At 40.9% G+C, this 18,300-nt stretch overlaps 2 protein-coding genes across 5 annotated transcripts in view; one reads left to right on the plus strand and one right to left on the minus strand.

Annotated features, from left to right (window-relative positions):
- The window catches only part of LOC144077093 (prostaglandin D2 receptor 2), a 184,212-nt gene that overhangs the window by 152,066 nt on the left and 13,846 nt on the right, over positions 1-18,300 (plus strand). The window lies entirely within an intron of this gene.
- Positions 510-18,243, minus strand: LOC144077537 (ETS-related transcription factor Elf-2-like). 4 transcript variants are annotated; one of them, XM_077605367.1, is made up of 10 exons: positions 17,980-18,243; positions 12,603-12,771; positions 10,409-10,643; positions 6,065-6,178; positions 5,675-5,884; positions 5,124-5,207; positions 4,842-5,037; positions 4,394-4,750; positions 3,230-3,398; positions 510-2,303 (listed from the first exon to the last, which is right to left on the minus strand). In XM_077605367.1, the coding sequence occupies exons 2-10, from the start codon at positions 12,675-12,677 to the stop codon at positions 1,806-1,808; spliced, it is 1,938 nt and encodes a 645-aa protein (XP_077461493.1). In that variant the 5' UTR covers positions 12,678-12,771; positions 17,980-18,243; the 3' UTR covers positions 510-1,805. The 4 variants fall into 4 exon arrangements, with proteins under 4 accessions (XP_077461493.1, XP_077461495.1, XP_077461496.1 ...); XM_077605369.1 differs by lacking the exon at positions 17,980-18,243 and adding an exon at positions 15,776-16,033; XM_077605370.1 differs by lacking the exons at positions 12,603-12,771; positions 17,980-18,243 and adding an exon at positions 11,921-11,933.

The raw sequence follows: 18,300 nt of genomic DNA on the forward strand, positions 1-18,300 counted from the left end.
GGGAGGGAGGAAGGAATGAATGAACTATAGCATCCCTCTTTGAGTTTAAAGGTGTATGAGAGTTTCATTGTAGTATACACATGCTGTTTTATAGCAACAAGACCACAAAAATCACGACTGTTCTACGTCATCTTCAAAACATGGACATTGAGTTGGGAGGACAAAAAAACCTCATGGAGCGCGGTAAGCAAGCCACTATCTTTTCCACACTCAATATGGGCGTGGTTACGCCTATTGTCTACACAGCTGCGTAAATCAAGCACATGCGCAGTATCTCGTCCTTTGGAACAGCATTTTCATACTGACGGATGACTAGAACGAGGAGGTAAGGCATAAAGCAATTTACTGCCCTGATTGCATTTTTAATCACGCTACTGGTGGATTTTTTTTAGGAATCAATTGAGCCAAAATGCCAACAAATCTGTTAGTTTAATGCGTGGTTGAACACAAACCCCAACTAAACAATCAAAGCAAGTTTAAAAAAGATAAAGCAAAGTATGTGGCAATGGTTCAGTAAAATCTACTTTAATACACTTTGAAACAAGAGTACAACAAAATAGAATATACTTCAAATGTTGAATATACAAACGGTTCAGTCTGAAAACAAACTTCGGTATTTTCCTCTTTTAAAATTTATTTAAAAAACAAAAAGAAATGTAGATGTAGGGCCGACCTGACTGAAAAATAGTGACCTTTTTATGTGACCTGGGACATAGAAACTGACATCACATTCAGAATACCTAATACAACTGTTAGCAATTACAAAAGAATTAGTTTATTTACATATTCCTATTGAGGTTCTTTCATCTGACACATGGCAGTGGGAACGGAGTCACAGCTAACCATCAGTACAGCATAGAAAAATAAAATCAATTTAAAAATGTCAGGCTTATGTTCTCACCAACATAAAATTTCAATTATTGATACACAGCACTGGAGAGTTTGACAATTTCAAATCAATTGTTCCTTAAATTTGGTTCAATTCTAACAGACAAATTCATCTTAAAATACTCGACAAGTGATTCCTTGCCCCGTACGACTCTGAAATAAAACTAAAATTAATCAGTCCTTAATTTGAGAAATGGAGTCAGCACTTTTCAACTCCCAGGCATACTATTTTCTTTGCAAATGTTATTTTCTCATTTCTGTAATACTGTGCTTGGTACAAGTTATGAAAACAACCACATAAAAAAAAATAGATTCATCTTACAGTTTATATTATACATGGAGTTCAAAATCCAAATCAAAGGCTGCTTTGTCATGATTAGCACTGTAAACTGTTTTGTATTATGAACAATTACTAAACTCCTTCCAGAGCATTTTAGCACCACACACACACACACACACTTGATTTGCAGTGCCAAGTACAAATTGCTGGTTTACTAATTGCAGAAGGAACAAAAAGATGAATGAATCAGGCTTTTACACCTTATTCCAGTGTCAGTCTTTTTTCCCCATTAGAATTAAATTGGATTTAAGTTCAAATTGGCTGTAGTGTTTCCCTTTTCTTTACTGCATTTTTCCCCCTGACGAGACTGTGATGGTGACGATAGCCAAAGTGATCTGGGTTGGTCCCTTTCAAGTTTGATTGCTCTTACATGTTCCTATTTGCATGGTGGTCTCCGAGCGAGACAGTTTTAACTAACATACAGGCTTGGCTGAGACACACTTCTAACAGCAGTACTGGGAGAACGTTTCTCTCACACATGAAAAATAAAAACAGGCCTTTGAGAGCTGTCAAACTGCTGCTGGTTATCACGAGTAATAAAAACGAATTCATGTCCAAAGAGACTAAACTTGAGATCTCAACACTCAGGCTCTTCAGTCTTTACCGCCATCGGGACCTCCAGTTTGGTATGCACGTCGGGATTGACCGCGTCCAATGAGACGATTTTGGGGTTCTCTTCTTTCTGCGGTTGGACTCGGACTCCCATCGCCAGCTCGGCGCCGTTAAAAATCCCGCTAATTAACCGCGGCTTTGCCGCGACGGCGCCGCTGCTTCCCGACTGCGACACCACCAGAGTATGTTGCTGCGCCTGTGCGGGCACCGACAGTCGCATGACCTGTGCTCCTGACGCCACGCTGACCGGCGCCAGGGCCTGGACCGTCAGGGGGCTTCCCAGGAGGCTGATGCCGGCCGTCGGCGCGCCCGTGCCGGGCTTGGCCACGCCCGTTGACGCCTGCAGCTGGCACTGAGCTAACTGATGAGCTGGGATTGTGATGATTTTGGCCAACTGCACCGTGATTTTCTCGCCATTTTCCGCTGTGGCGGGGACCATGGTGGGGATGGTCTGGATCACAACCTAGGAGCAGCACAATAAACCTTAATTTCGAGGAACATATTAAAATTAAATCGAACTTTTATTCTGTACCCCCGCAGAGATCCCCATACCTGTCAACCTCTGCCGATAACTGCCCTTATAAATGATTATGATTCCCCTTACAATCCCCCAAAAAACCTTACAAACACCGTACGAGTCGTACGGTGTTTGTAAGGTTTTGGGGGGGTTTGTAAGGGGAATCATAATCATTTATAAGGGCAGTTATCGGCAGAGGTTGACAGGTATGGATCCCTCAGATCTGCGTCAGGTACTTGAAGAAAAAAAACTGTCAACTTGTTGTAATACTGTAGAGCTGCCAACAGATGGAAGCGATCAACTATTTTCGATGTTTGCTAGACCCACAAGTCAAGGACTGAAGGGATGTGCGGTGAGTGTTAACAGTCAAAGGCTTGGAAATATTCTTCAATGGATTATTCCTCATCTCTAGTAACTATTCAGATGTCAAGGTGTCAAAATAGCAAGAAATATTAGCATCAAACACTGAGTGAAGAAAGAAAAGAAATTATTACAATATGGCAATTGCAATTCAATATAGTTTTCTTAACTTGAAAACAACAGAACTTGATTTATCTATTTTTGTGTAGGTACCTCTGAAGAGAAAGATAGGGATGTTCCGGTAATCTGTATCGGGCTGTTTCAGATTTGGTTCCAATCCCATCAATTAGTCGCATGTGTTTTCTGGACAATCTTACTTTTCAGCTATAGACACCACTATTTAACCATGTCTGCTAAATGGAACTACTTTGCTTTAGAAACTAACGATAGTAAAGGACTATCGAAACAATATTTGGAAAAAAAATTGGGTTGGAAGTTAAATTATGATTTAATTAAAATCAGCATTGCGACTTCTCTAGTTGAAAACAAGTCATGAACAGAAGTTAGCGAACCTTTTGTTGTGAGTTGGGTCCAGCGGATCCAAGAGCCGAAGCGCTGGACAGGAGGGTGGCATGGCCGCCCGCCACCGTTCTTACTGCCGGCTGCTGCATCGTAACGGTCGAGATCTTTTGACCCAATGAAGTCATGACCACCGGCACCTGCATGGCGACTCGCACCGTCCTGAAAAACCACAGAGGCGAGATAACTTAATAGGGAATTGAAATCGGTTAACTTGACAAACCAGATTAATTGTTCCCTATATCCGCCAGGTACATAAAACTCAATCAACCTGAGCAAGATCCAAATGAGACCTTATTCATGGGAGGAACCTTGAAAAATGTATGGCTACTGACCAGAAGATATCTTCAAGAACTGAGCATTCCGCTAAAGTATTGAAGGAAATACAATGGCACCTCTACTTTCAAATTGTTCAGGTTACGAAATCCTTTGATATGCAAATGACTGTTCCAATACATCAAAACAAGATCCAAGTTATGAACTCCCCCAAAACCTTAATACCTTTCCTGTATCTGTTATTTTATTTTGAAATTGTTGCGGTAGCGCTGTGTCCTGCTTGACAATCTCCCTATCCTTCACTGGCCTCCCATTGGCAGTTGGCCAACAACAGCTCAAATTTACCCATCTACAAGAACAACTTCTTCACTGACATTGAATTCAACCTAGAAATCTATACTTCTAGGACAAAATAGTGTGCCTGGTAAAATATTGAACATTTACAACACGTGTCAAAGTGCCGCGTGGCTCGGGGGCCAAATCTGGCCCGCCGCATCATTTTGTGTGGCCGGGAAAGTACATCATGAGTGCCGACTTTCTGTTTTAGGATCAAATTAAAATGAAGAGTATAGATGTATATTAAATTTCCTGATTTTCACCCTTTTAAATCAATAATTGTATTTTTTTAATACATTTTTTTGTGTTTTTAGTTCAAAAATCATTTTGTAAAATATATTTAAAAAAGCTAAAATAAACATTGTTTTAGATCTATACAAAAATGAATATTCAGGGCTTTTAATCCATTTATAAAAAATATCTAAATATTATATCTAAAATGGCCCGACCCACATGAAATCGAGTTGACGTTAACGTGGCCCGCGAACCAACCCGAGTCTAACACCCCTGATTTACAGCATTATTAGCTCAATTCCAGTTCTCACCTGGCCCCGGAAGCATTGGAAAGGACAGCCGGCGGTTGACCCCGACCCGACTCAGAAACATCCACCGTCACGCTCTTGTTGCCCGTGACGACAGATGACTGACATGCATTGCCCCTGTTGCCGCTGCGCAGAATGTTGGGCTTTCTGGAGGGCATGGCGGAGCGCTTCAGCATGACGTCTGGCGGCTGCAGGAAACGCTCGTAGGACACCGCTGTCTTGGATTCCATCGGGTCTTGGTTGACGGACATATCTGTCTTGTCATCATCGATTATTACAATGTTTTTGGGCATCTCTTTAAACTGGTAGACTAGACGCTGGCCTTCAACCTTAGCAAGAATGCCACGTTGATAGTAATATCTATAAAAAATAACATTTGGAAGAACATTTCAATCAAATCCAGGTGATGTGGGCTTAGACCTGTAAGTAGGCAACTGGACGTCTTCCTTACCTAAGTGCCCGTCCCATGGTCTCGTAGTTCATGTCTGGTTTGTTCTTGTGTTTTCCCCACAACTTGGAGACAGCCTTGGAGTCCACCAGCTTGAAGATCCCCTTCTCCCTCTGTGTCCACTTAATGTACCTGGGACAGGTGTTCTTGTCCTGCAGGAGGTCCAATAGGAACTCCCATAGGTAGATGGTGCTTCCTCCTTGAAATGGAGGAAAATACGTTTCTGTCAGTTGATTTCATTTCTTTTCAAATGACTTTCCATCCACAGGATTCACATTAACATACCTTTTCCTTCTCTTGATTTCTTCCGAAGACCGATATCTACTGAGCCGTTAGTGTAGGACTGATGAGTTTTTAGTTTCCGTCCAGCTAGAAAGAAGAATTTTGGAACATGAATACATTCAATCCATTTATTTTTGAGAAATTTGTGGGTTTTTTGTTGTTGTAGTAGTAGTAATAATAGTAGTAGTAGTCATAGTAGTAGTAGTAGTAATAGTAGTAATAGTAGTAATAGTAGTAATAGTAGTAATAGTAGTAGTAATAGTGGTAATAGTAGTAGTAGTAATAGTAGTAGTAGTAGTAGTAATAGCAGTAGTAATAGTAGTAGTAGTAGTAGTAATGGTAGTAATAGTAGTAGTAGTAATGGTAGTAGTAGTAATAGTAGTAGTAGTAATAGTAGTAGTAGTAATAGTAGTAGTAGTAATAGTAGTAGTAATAGTAGTAGTAGTAATAGTAGTAGTAGTAATAGTAGTAGTAGTACTAGTAGTAGTAGTACTAGTAATAGTAGTAGTAGTACTAGTAAAAGTAGTAGTAGTAAGACAATAGATTTAATTTACGTTTTCTCTTCCTGACAGGCTCGTGGTCGTGTTCTGCCTCTGGCTCCTCTATCAGGCTGCCCATATCTTCATCATCGTCATCGTCGTCGTCATCTTCTTCTTCTTCGCAGCAGTCCTCCGTCGATATCTCCACCTCTGTCCCTGCAATGTCCGGGCGCATGGCGGCATGGAGGAAGTCAGGTGTTGCTACACAAGGTGGGATGAAAGCTTCTAAAAAGTAGAGAGGAAAAAAAACTGTGAGCGATGAGAACAAAGATTCCATGTGTGGAACTCATGCATGCACTAAGAATAATCTGGCAACAATCAGACGAAGTGCATTTACTTGATTTCTAAATGCAGGAGTCTTATTTTCACTTTTATGGAAACAAAATGGAAAATGAGCCCTTGTACCTGGACTGCAGTCTTCTCTGATACTGCATGGTGAATCCATGTGCAGCAGAGTCTGCGCAGCCTCGATAGTTTTATCAGAACAGTGTATACTGGAGCCATGTACAGATGCCTCAACTAGAAAAACAAAAAGCACAAAAAAAGCCTATGAACAAATGACATACTGAGTTTACTCCTGAAAAACATTGCGTTTATTGATATATTATTGAAGGGCGCCCCCTAGAGATGAAATTGTGGCTGTGGCTACACAAAAGTGGTTGATCTTGATTATTCAGAAAATTGTAACGCATGAAAAAAAATACAATGGCAATCCAAAACTGCGAGGAATGATCAAACTGTTTAGATAGCTCACAACGATAATGCATTGTCAGTTTAATTTAGGAGATTTTCTGCTCATGTTTTAAATCTCTAAAAATGAGTGTTTGCACCTTCATTCATGTAAACATGATTAGATTTAAGGATGAACATTGGCACAAAACCCCCAAATTTAAAATAAATGAATCTGACATTAGGAGACACTATGTTGTGAACACGTGCATATCTACAATAAAATAGTCCCAAAATTCAAAAACAGAGTAATTGTTTTATTGCGGGGTTAGGAAATGCTATTGCTTTAAAAAAAAAATCATTTAAAGAAATAACGTTTGCTGTGGGCTCTTGAGACCAAGAGCACCTGTTGTTGTCAATCACTGGTGGGAAATACGAGACTGTCACTGCCGGCTCTCCATGTTTGGCAATTGCACTGAGGCAATAGGTGCAGCATACTATCTTTAGATTGGGCACTCATTTGGCTAGCTGCAAAATAAAACAGGCCAAGTCCACATTGTGCCCAACTGCACAGAAAAACATGCTGAAAAAAAAAAAAAACACGTTGTGAAACAAAAATAAAAACCACTATTATTATTATTACTACTTCTTACTCAATGGCTAAACATAAATACGTTTGATCTACGCGAGCAAAATATCAGTATTTTACAAGTTGAAACACTGCTTAAAAATTGATTTAACAGCGCCAGGAAGAGCGGCGGCTCTAACAAAAAAGTAGTGCCCCTCCAACGACTTCCGTGTTTACAGTTCTAAACCTTTCCCTCCAGTTCTCTTCAAATAAGCGTACAAAGCCAGCTGCCACTCAACTATAATATCTCAAATCATTGGCCATAGCCTCAGCGGTAGACCCGCCCACTATGACGCGGAACTGCGGTTGCAATGACGTTCTCAATTAATTAGAACCCCGTTTGCTTAGAACCATGTCAATCAAAATACGAGTACCGCCTTCTTTCACAAACGCTTCCGCCATCAAAAAAATGGATTAAAATCTGGACAAATTCGATGAACGAGACGAGTTAGCCCGTAGTTTTCGCACAAAATATTTTTTATAATTCCACACGCACGGGATAATACCGTCGGACTGGCCGAAAGCTTAAAGCCGCACTTAACACCGACTGAAGGGAGGAAAAGCGAGAGGGAGGCCGCCCCACGCTGCGACCGCAGGCGACACAGCACGATAACGGAAACAATAGAAACATTAAAAAAATACACTAAAATTAATAAATCCCGTTCACGTGTGGGATAGAAATGCTAGCCAAAGTGGACATTACAATCTCTGTGTAAAATAGTTTTAACAAACAAAAAAAATTACGACACGTTAATGTATCAAATTTACTCTTGAAAAGTCTATTAGGATGAAAAACAAAATGATTATACTCGGAACATAATTTTCAATATATGGTAAAATAGAGTGAGTTTTAACTAATAAAACTAAACCCACATGTCCTTCCACTCAGACAGCGTGGCAAAGACGTAGGGAAGACAACAGTTTTGCACTTCCTGGTTTTCCAGAGCCGATCTGAAACCCGTTATTCTACAACCCACCGCACCCGAAATCTACAGTCTTCCATGCAAAACAGTCATAGTGCAGATAAATGTTTTCACATGCAGAGCTGTAGGCCCGTGCGCGTATTTGCCTCTAAACAGGCTTATAGAATTCACGAAGCGTTAGCAAAGCGACGCAGGTTGCTACCAAGGTGATCACTTCCTGATAGTCCTCCATTACTCCAGCAGCCTACACTCCGGAGTGAGCGACCGCCGTCTAGGTGGACGCGGACTTTGCATTCGAGCAACTCTCGGACTTAATTAATGGAGCAGAAAAATATATTACCGGCTCGTATAAGTAGATCAAGCTGGTTTGCGTGCCCGTCACGTTGCGAAGTCGCCATGTTTTTTCCCCTTGCTAAAAATTCACATTGACTTCTCACTGAATTGTACGGGAAGCAACTATCTCATATCACTCCGCCGCTCGTAGGAAAGAGTCGAATTCAAATGGTCATGTAACCGCACAGTGAGTGTATTCTTCCGCGGCCGGGACAGGAAATCCTTCCGTAACCCTCCCAACTCGCGTGAAACAGAAAAGTAATGCTGCAGTAAGGAAGTTCAAACCGCAACCGCATCGTACAAACATAAAGTTTAAAATGAAATTTCAACTTTTTACTAAACAACATGAAATGCTTTTGTAAGTTATTTTTTTGAAAGGAAAGTGAACAATTCATCCTTCCCAGGATTGGGAGGTATCGGTATAAAAGTGACACTAAAATATCTTTAAAGTGATATGAAATTACATTATATTGGATGGATGGATGTATATATATATATATATATATATATATATATATATATATATATATATATATATATATATATTTTGATTTATCCGATTCGATGATTGCTTAAGACTAATTAATGTATCGAGCCACATCAATGAATCAGCCCCCGAACTTCATTGGATCCAATTTGGCCAGTCAGGCAAGTTTTAGTTCATTTATTTTTTTAAAAACAGTTATTTTCAAACTCATGCTTTTGTCTTGACACAAAGACTGAAAAAGTGGAAGTTTCGGGACATATATTGATAGATGTATATGGTAAAGAAATGAAAATTATTGCTTCAATCTATATATTCACTATGAAACATTGTGTTATGTCTTGCAGAATCATTTGATGTGGCCTAACTCAAGAAAGTAGCTTCAAACTAATTTCCATGTCCTATTTTCAATAGGAGGTATATCCATTTATTTTCTGCTTTCTTCAGTCCAATTACATTAGATAAGAGACAACTAACATACTGAACTAGTCACCAGCAAATAGCAGAGCACATGAAAAATGTCTGAACTACCATGCATGTTTTGGTATGTTGGAGGCAACCGGCTTAGGAAACCCACACTTGAACAGGGAGAACATGCAAATACAACACTTTGAATGCCAGAGCTCTACTAATGGGTAAAACCATTCATTCATTTTCCATACCGCTTATTCTCACAAAGGTTGTGTGGGTTGCTGGTGCCTATCACAGCCAACTATGGGCCCCAGGCAGGGGGACACCCTGAATTGGTGGCCAGCCAATGGCAGGGCACAAGGAGACGGACAACCATACACACTCACACTTATACCAAGGGCAATTTAGAGTGTTCAACCAGCCTACCATGGATGTTTTCTGGAGGAAACCAGAGTACCCAGAGAAAGCCCATGAACTCCACACAATGAGGACCCTGGACCCCAGAAATGTGAGGCCAACGCGCTCTGTCCACCCATGGTTTAAAAATATTATTGGGCACCCTGTCCACAAGATGGCAGTGTGTATCTGTGATCAAATTGTTGAGTGTATTGAAATAATTTCAAAGTGCATTCAATATATTCAGTACATTAAAACGCTATCGCCATTAAAGACAATTATAAAACAGCTTGCGTGAAGGGAATTTTGTCTTGTGGGTAAAATAAGAAGGCAGAGGAATCTGGAAAGTATAACTTTGGATTTTGACTTATCCAAAAAAAGAATTAGTGTATTTAAATAATTCATATAAAAAAATCGGGATCTGTAAATGCATGTCTACATCTCTGGAATGGACCAAACAAACTTCTATTCTGCTCTGTCCATGAATAATGGAATATAAAAAATATTTTAGTTAGTGTCCTCCCTAAGAAGAAGGACAATAAGAACAAAGCAAATGAGGTTTACAGACCTGCCTTTGGGCCTTCTAAAAATTGTAAAACTATCGAGAAATAACAAGAATGGTGTTAAAAAATATCATAATGTGAAATTTACAAATACATGTCACTGAAAAGTGTGTACCAATGATCAGTATTATTATCCAGCAACTAATTTGGACATAAGGGGGGCCAAACCTTTGCATGCTACTGTACTTACTATATGTTCCTATCGGTCACCCATTTAAGAAAACATTTTTTGGCACCCTGGATGATCCCTAAAATATTATGCTACTATTTGTACATCTTGAGATAATAAAAATAGTTTTGTTGCAATGATTTATGCCTCATATATAAGAATTGGTTTCTCACCTGTCCCCCTTTCCGACGCCACATCCTGCTCATTGCCGACTTCTTGCATTATGTACGTTTGGTCATCATACATAACAATCTGGGCTGCGTGACCGTACTCCTCAGTTAAAAAGGCACCAGGAACCTCATCCACAATGACGGTGTGGTAGTTCTCAGCCTCTCTTCCGTCCTCTACCTCTTCATAATCACCCTCCACTTCTTCCTCTGTTTCCATGTCCAGATCAAACTCATTGTCCTACATGACATATGCAACATGGTCAGAAACATAACAGAAAGGGAGAAACTTACAGTGGTACCTCGACATACGAGAAATTTGAGATACCAGTAAAATTTCGGGCAAATATTTATCTTGAGATACGAGACAAATTTTGATATACGAGCAGACAGCGGAAATTTGTTTATGTTATGTTACGATTCACCGGTGCAAAAAGTCTCCCCCGCCTCCCTCTATGTCCTTCTCTCTACCCTCCGCGATATCTGTCTAATTTTAGTTTTATTAAACACATTTTAATAATATTAAACTACTAGTTATGTGTTACTTTGTTGATAGATGGCGATTAGAAGAAATAAAACATTTTTTTCCAATCCAATATCCTGTTTTTGGTGTTTTTTCAGAGGGTTGGAACGAATTAATTTGTTTTTAGTTCATTTCAATGGGAAACGTTCGTTCGAGTTATGAGAATATCAACATACGAGCTCAGTCCCGGAACGAATAAAGCTCGTATCTCGAGGTACCACTGTATACTAAAATGTGTTTAATAGAACTAAAATTAGACGGATTTCGCGGAGGGTAGAGAGAGAGGGACAGAGAGTGGGGGGGGGTGGGGCAAAGGGGAGAGACTTTTTGCACGGCAACGCGCTCGTAACATAACATAAACAAATTTAAATGAATTTGGATTACGATGCAGACACACTCAAACATAGATTTAATCTAACCTTACACTAAACTTAATTCTAATTTTGTTTTACATTTTTATACCTTTCTTCTCCCGGCCGGTTGGCTCTGTTTGCCCCGCCTCCACCTTGAGTTTCAAGTGGGTTCTGCCGTCGGGCATACCCTTGGCCACGCGATGACGGGAGCCTTCAGTGGGGGAAGCTCAGAGCCTGCACGGCCTGATATCACATACCAGGAGCCCCACCAGGCACAACCCTACCAGTCACAGTCCCCCTACCAGCAACCTAACCCCCAGCAGCAGGCTTGTTCCTATGAGCTCAAACAATTCGTCGACTGCGCTCAGTCCCAAAGTGATTTTAAACTCTGCGAGGGCTTCAGCGAGGTGCTCAAGCAGTGCAAGTTCGGTAATGGTTTATCTTGAATTCCATCCAGAAATCTCAAATAGACTGGCAGAGACTCTCCTTGGCCAGACATCAATATGAACTAATTATCAAGAGATCGACAAAAACAGTTAATTATCTACAGTCTATATCGGTTTGTTCAGTCATTAGGAGACAGCACCTAATCACATGTTGATGGATAAGTATATATTTTTGAATTTGTTTAGTTTGCTTGACCTGCTGAGGGTCTTCCACAGTGAAACTTCAAGTGATAGTAATTTGCTTTTGTATTCCCTTCAAAATATTCTGAAAGTTATGCACACAAATGTCCTCACAATAGGATAACGCACGATCACTTGCCAACGAGTAGTATATATAACTCTTGAATTAGCGATCGCCTCGCCATTCGCAATGACTAACGGGGGAAAAAAAACACTGAAAAAAAAGCAACGCTCCGCCCAGTGCTCGCAGAGACATTACAAGAGGGAGTTGCGACCAGAGAGACAATACACGAGGGAGTTGCGGGGAGAGAGACAGTGGCCATGATGTTCTTATGAGCAGCCTCTCGCGTCCGCTGTCTGCTCGTATCCCAAGATAAATATTTGCCCGAAATTTTACTCGTATCTCAAATTTCTCGTATGTCGGGCCACTCGGATGTCGAGGTACCACTGTACTATTAAACCACTAGTTATTTGTTACTTTGTTGATAGATCGCGAATTAAAGCAAATTAAACAAAAATATGTAATATCCTGTTTTGGGTGTTTTTCTAGAGGGTTGGAACTAAATAATTTGTTTTTAGTTCATTTCTATGGGAAACGTTCATTTGAGTTACAAATAAATCGACATACGAGCTCAGTCCCGGAACAAATTAAGCTCGTATCTCGAGGTACCACTGTATTTTGTTTTGTCTGAACCAACCTGCTGAGGGTCTTCCACAGCTGTGACATATTCCACCACTGTTCCGCTACTGTCAACCAGTGCAACTGAGGTCATGGTTCATGCTCTTCAGTGACAAGTAGTCCCACCCTGTGACCCTCCAGGGGACCTTCACTTAGGTGACTTCTGCAGCTGCAGTTATCAATGGTCCCTAGAACGCGAAGACAAATATTTCTGTCACGGGGTGGAATGAATGCGACAGTAATCAATTGTATTTTACACACGTTAAAGCGTCATCTAGAGAAGCTCAGATAATCCAACTAGAGCATACCTTGCAATTCAAGGCATGTAAGTGTTCCTTCCTGTTAGCTTTTGCCAGCAGGAAGTGCTCATGAGCTATTAAAGGAAAAATGTACTGCAAGAAAGCAAAGTCATTCTCTCAAACAAACATAGCGTCTAGTGGTAAATTAATGAAAGGCAGGGTGGAACCATGGAAACAGTGGAAAGACCCACTGTGCCTTCAGTTCCTGTTATGCCCCATTCTGCGGGACATACAACAAAAGGACTTGTGAAGTGTGCAGACATTAATAAGATAATGCCTTTCGATAAGGTATTGCACTAAGTCTCTTTACTTGAGCATTAGCAGTTTGCCATATGATTTTTTTTTTCATGAACAACGAGTATGAATGACGTCAATGTGAAAGACGGTTGTTGAAAGTCATTCAAGTCTGCAAATGACAAATTTCCTAGATGCCTATTAGTGTTACTCGGACGTTTGGTCGCCGGACGTTTGGTCGCCGGACGTTTGGTCGCCGGACGTTTGGTCGCCGGACGTTTGGTCGCCCGGACGTTTGGTCGCAGGACGTTTGGTCGCCCGGACGTTTGGTCGCCGGACGTTTGGTCGTCCGGACGTTTGGTCGCCCGGACGTTTGGTCGCCGGACGTTTGGTCGTCCGGACGTTTGGTCGCCCGGACGCTTGGTCGCCCGGACGTTTAGTCATCCGGACGTTTGACAACATGACAGAGAGTTTACTGTTGAAACCACCTTTCAAAATTATATTCATGAGAGAGAGAGAGTTTAATATCTAAATATCTACTGTTGAAACCAGCTCTCAAAATTATATTCACCCAGGCGACCAAACGTCCGGGCGACCAAACGTCCGGCGACCAAAAAGTCCGGTCACACCTATTATTGTAGAAAAAAAAATGACACCACTTATGAGATCACAGTCATTTTTGCCCAAAGGCGGGCAATTTTAGATACAGTGGTACCTCTACTTACAAATTTAATTGGTTCCATATTTCGTAACCTGGGTCTCGATTTTGTATATTGGAACAGTAATTGCCTCATTAAAGGGTTTCTTAACCTGAAAATTCCAGTTATCGGTCTTGGAAAAATATTCCACTGCGCTCTCAATCTTTTGGGTCATAGTTGATGAAATGCTTAATTCCTTGCAATAGCACATGGGTGGCAAACACGCGGCTCCCGGCCAAAATGAATGCGTCTCTTTATACATTATGTATATACTGTGGTACTTTGCCTCGTTTCATGTTTCTCTTATTTTCATTCTCTCTGAAAACACACTCAAATTCATCAGGGCCCATTAAAAACAAATAATAAATTATATTTAAAAAAATAATTTGGCAGATTAGATTTTTGGGGGGAGAATGAGTGATGAGCTTGTCGGTCTCACAGCTTTGGGGTCGTGGGTTCGAGCCCAGGTCGGTCCTCCTGTGTGGAGTTTGCATGTTCTTGCCTGGGCTTGTGTGGGTTTTCACCAGGTACTCCGGTTTCCTCCCACATCCCAGGTAGGCTGGTTGAATATTATAAATAACGAGTGTGAGCGTGAATGGTTGTCCGTCTCCTTGTGCTCTGCGATTTAGGAATCGTTGTATTCTTTTTTTTTGTTTTTTTGTTTAGCATAATGTCCCAACTTTACTGGAATTAGGGTTGTAAATGAAAATAAATGCCTCCTAATGGCTTATGCACAGTCTGATCAGCCACCTTATGCTTCGCCATTCACAGAGTGTGGTGGTGTCAGGGTCCAAACAGCACATTCCAACAACAATTTGACTTTCCAAACAGTGCAAGGTACACCACAGTTAATTATAGGAACTTTCAATAGTGCCGGGTTCTTCAGTTTTACATTAGTTTGAATTTAATTGATTAACTTTGAATCACAAAGGGTGTGCAAACATCTGCAACCACATCACTTTTTTAAGGAATGGGTTTTATAGGTAATCACCTTATTAGAAGAAAAAAAAAATCTAATTTGTCTTGCATTTCAAAACAACTGAATTTGAAAAGGAAGATGTAGACATTTTGTATCTACTTAAGAATATCGTCCTGCGGCCCATTTTTATTTGTATTTTTTGTGGTGCTACATACGCTTGACACATTGTGAACCAGGCACAAAAATGTAACTTGCTCTCTGCGGATCCATTAATCCATGTTTTTTCCATCTGTTTTTGGGCGTTCTTGTTTTTCCATCTTTAGAAGACGCTTCCTTCTCGGAGAAAAGCCATTTAGTGATGATGTCTGGAGCACATGGTTCAATAATCACGGAGAGATGGAGACCACTTCAACCACTGCAGCAATACTAATGGCACCCATATAACTATTCCCAAAAGAAAGCCTCTGAATTGGACGCTAGGCATGTGCACTCAACTTATTTTGTGGATCAAAGCCAAGGCCTGTTTGAACAGAACCTGTCTGGTTTAATGATTTTGCCCGAAAAAAATATCTTTAAGAGATAAGGAAAGGAATGTCAGTTTGCTCTGTGGCCAATGTGCTCTACATTTTACAAGGTTCATGTGACTGGTGGTGCTACATTCTATGAAATTAAACATGTGAATCTCAGGTTCAAAGAACACTACAAATGGCAAAAGGACCAGTAATTCAGGCTCGACTTGGTTCCATTGAGTCAAGTATTACAGAACCTGCTTGGCAACTGCAAGAACAATGCTTTCAAACCCAGTTCACATTCATTCATTCATTCAAACTTTGTCTTCTTGCATGTTTCAAAATATACACACACACACACTAAGAGTCCACAAATGCTCTCTAACAGTTAAAAACTATATTTCCCTTTATGTGAATGAATAATTAATGGAATGTCAATTGTTGAAGAACTGTTTGTTAATCGTCTTGAGACAACTACAGTGGGGCAGAGTTTTGGTTTCAGCAAGAAAAAATGAAAGGCCATATGTACTTACAAAAGAGATGAGGACATTCTCGGTAAAACTTCTGCCTTTCCCAAAGTGTGGCATTCTTTCCAAACCTTCCCCTGTTCATTATACATCCCTCCATCTCCTCACTGCTTACGCTGCGTGCACGCGGTGCTGGAAAGAGCAGCTTTCCATATAGCCCTGCCCTCATCACATGACAGAGGAGGCACCAACACACACAGTAACACAGTCACATGATTTTTCAACAACAGCCTTTTTGTTGCGTATTACTCGGTCAACTGGCAAAGACACAACGCCCTCCCTGTCCACTGTCCAATGTGCACAGACGTACAATGATGACACAGCAAGCAAATACAAGCTTGACACCAGCCTCCAACATCAATGAATTCCATTAAGGGTTTTGCCACTTTTACAAACATATTTCATGCCCTTTAACAAATCATGTTTACAGTATATCCTGTCACGTACGCTCCCGAAAAGCTGACTGTAATTGCAAAATAATTTCCACCGACGTAACATGATGGTTTGGCAGGAACGATGACCGTAGTTTCCGGACTATAAATCGCAGTTTAAAAAAATATACATATTTATAGTTTGGCCGCGGTGTGATTAATGTGTGACATTATTCACACATTATAATTTCACGTTATTTCTACACTGAACTGCAAGATAGCGCTCTAGGTATGTTTTGATAATTTCAACATTGGCAATGGGTAGACATTTGACGTGGCCACGGCGAACTCGAGGAACCCAACAACCAAAGAATTGTAATGACTTTCTTTTAAAGATTGTTGTTGTTGCCTCTATTCTTATTATTATACTGTTGTTTTTATTTTAAAAGTCTTTCCAGACGATATATGTGTCCTCCGTTTTGATTTTATCAAATACAATTCTATTAAAAATATGACAACAAAGATTTGCATCATAGCCTGTGCCACACGTTTCAATCAGCAGTGTGGGATGACAGGCAGCTGGTTGTTGTAAACAAACCAGCGGGCAGCTGGCTGTGTGGTCGGCAATTCATCTCAAAGGGAAAAAGAGAAAAATAACTGAGAAGAACAGAAGATTCAAGGTTTTTTGGACCGAATCATTCATTGCCAATGCGGAAGGATTGCCTGAATTTTTTGCTTAGTGGTGAGAACTTGTAAAATAACAAAAAGTAATGAGGGACACCAGAACATCGCTCACGGCACACGGGTGTGCTGCAGTACATTGGTTTGCAAACAGGATGCACCACAGGAAAAATACATGCAAATGCCTGAGTGGGTTTCCTCCGGGTATTCCGGTTTCCTCCCACATTCCAAAAGCATGCATGGTAGGCTGATTGGACACTCAAAATTGCCCCTAGGGTATGGGTGTGCGTGTGCATGGTTGTCCGTCTTGTGTCCTGCAATTGGCTGGCCACCTTTTCAGGGTGTCCCCCGCCTCTGGCCCGGAGTCAGCTGTGATAGGCTCCAGCACCCCCCGCGACCCTAATGAGGATAAAGTGGTTCAGAAAATGAGATGATACATATATGTTAAAGAGCTTCACTGGTTTTGACTTAAGATCACATTTTCATACCTCCTTTTCAGCAACCAAGCAGTCGGAGCACACAAGAATATGATTTAAATATTTTAGGAAGAAAGGTGACAGAATCTAATTTCCATGCTCACTCAATGAATACACTGCTTATTCTTGTTAAGGTCGTGGGGTGCTGGAGTCTCTTCCAGATGACTTCAGGCGGACAATTACACCCTAAACTGGTCGCCCGTCAGTCAAGGACACACACAGAGACAGACAACCTGTCGCACTTAGAATCACAATTACACCTCGACCCGAGTGGGAATCGAACCCACGCTGCAATAACCGCTGCCTATGTCAAAAGTATCCATCTAAAAATCCAGGAAACACTTAACAGGCGATTGTCAGTCCATTCATAATGAGAAAGAGACGATGAAAAACCATACTGATTCGCATCACTTTTCTTAAATAACTGTTTTGATGTCATTTTTATTTTGTTGTTGTTGTTGTTGTTGACAAAAATGTGCTCAATAGGCTATTCAAATATGACTTTCTTCACCGTCTTGAATATGTCATAAAAAGGCAAAAACTGCAAGACGTCAACACCGAATGTTGATATAAACATTGCTGGCTAATGTTAGCTGGCAATGTTAGCCTTCCAATAACTTGGAGCTGTCAAAAACACATAAATAACACCATTAAAAGCATTATCGTGGAGCATCTGACCTACCTTCAAAATCCCCCCGTTTTGAGCCCCTCTTCTCTGGGCAGAGAACTTAATGGTGGTCAGTCAGACAGAATGGGGAACTTGCTCAGGTAGTGGAGCTTTTGTGTTCAGCAACGGATGGGTTTGGAGGGGGGCTGCTACTCGTAGTCAGTCCCACGTATCCTCGGCTCTCTTTAGCCGAGATCCAGAGAAGAAAACGCGGATACATGACCGACGTGGAACCGCCCGGCTGGTTTGTTTGCCCCTAGCGGATGTAGACCACGACCCTGTTTGTTATGGCAAATAAACACGAGTGACGTCATCATGTTAAAAATCCAACATGTG

The sequence above is a fragment of the Stigmatopora argus genome, chromosome 7, assembly GCF_051989625.1.
Source record: "Stigmatopora argus isolate UIUO_Sarg chromosome 7, RoL_Sarg_1.0, whole genome shotgun sequence".
NCBI lineage: Eukaryota > Metazoa > Chordata > Actinopteri > Syngnathiformes > Syngnathidae > Stigmatopora > Stigmatopora argus.

Excerpts from the sequence above, each read along its gene's own strand:
- LOC144077537 (XM_077605367.1), bottom strand. The coding sequence starts at position 12,677 with ATGACCTCAGTTGCACTGGTTGACAGTAGCGGAACAGTGGTGGAATAT. Across the intron at positions 5,885-6,064 it reads CAGAGAAGACTGCAGTCCAG|AAGCTTTCATCCCACCTTGT; the intron begins GTACAAGGGCTC and ends TCTACTTTTTAG. Across the intron at positions 5,208-5,674 it reads GCCTGTCAGGAAGAGAAAAC|CTGGACGGAAACTAAAAACT; the intron begins GTAAATTAAATC and ends TCTTCTTTCTAG.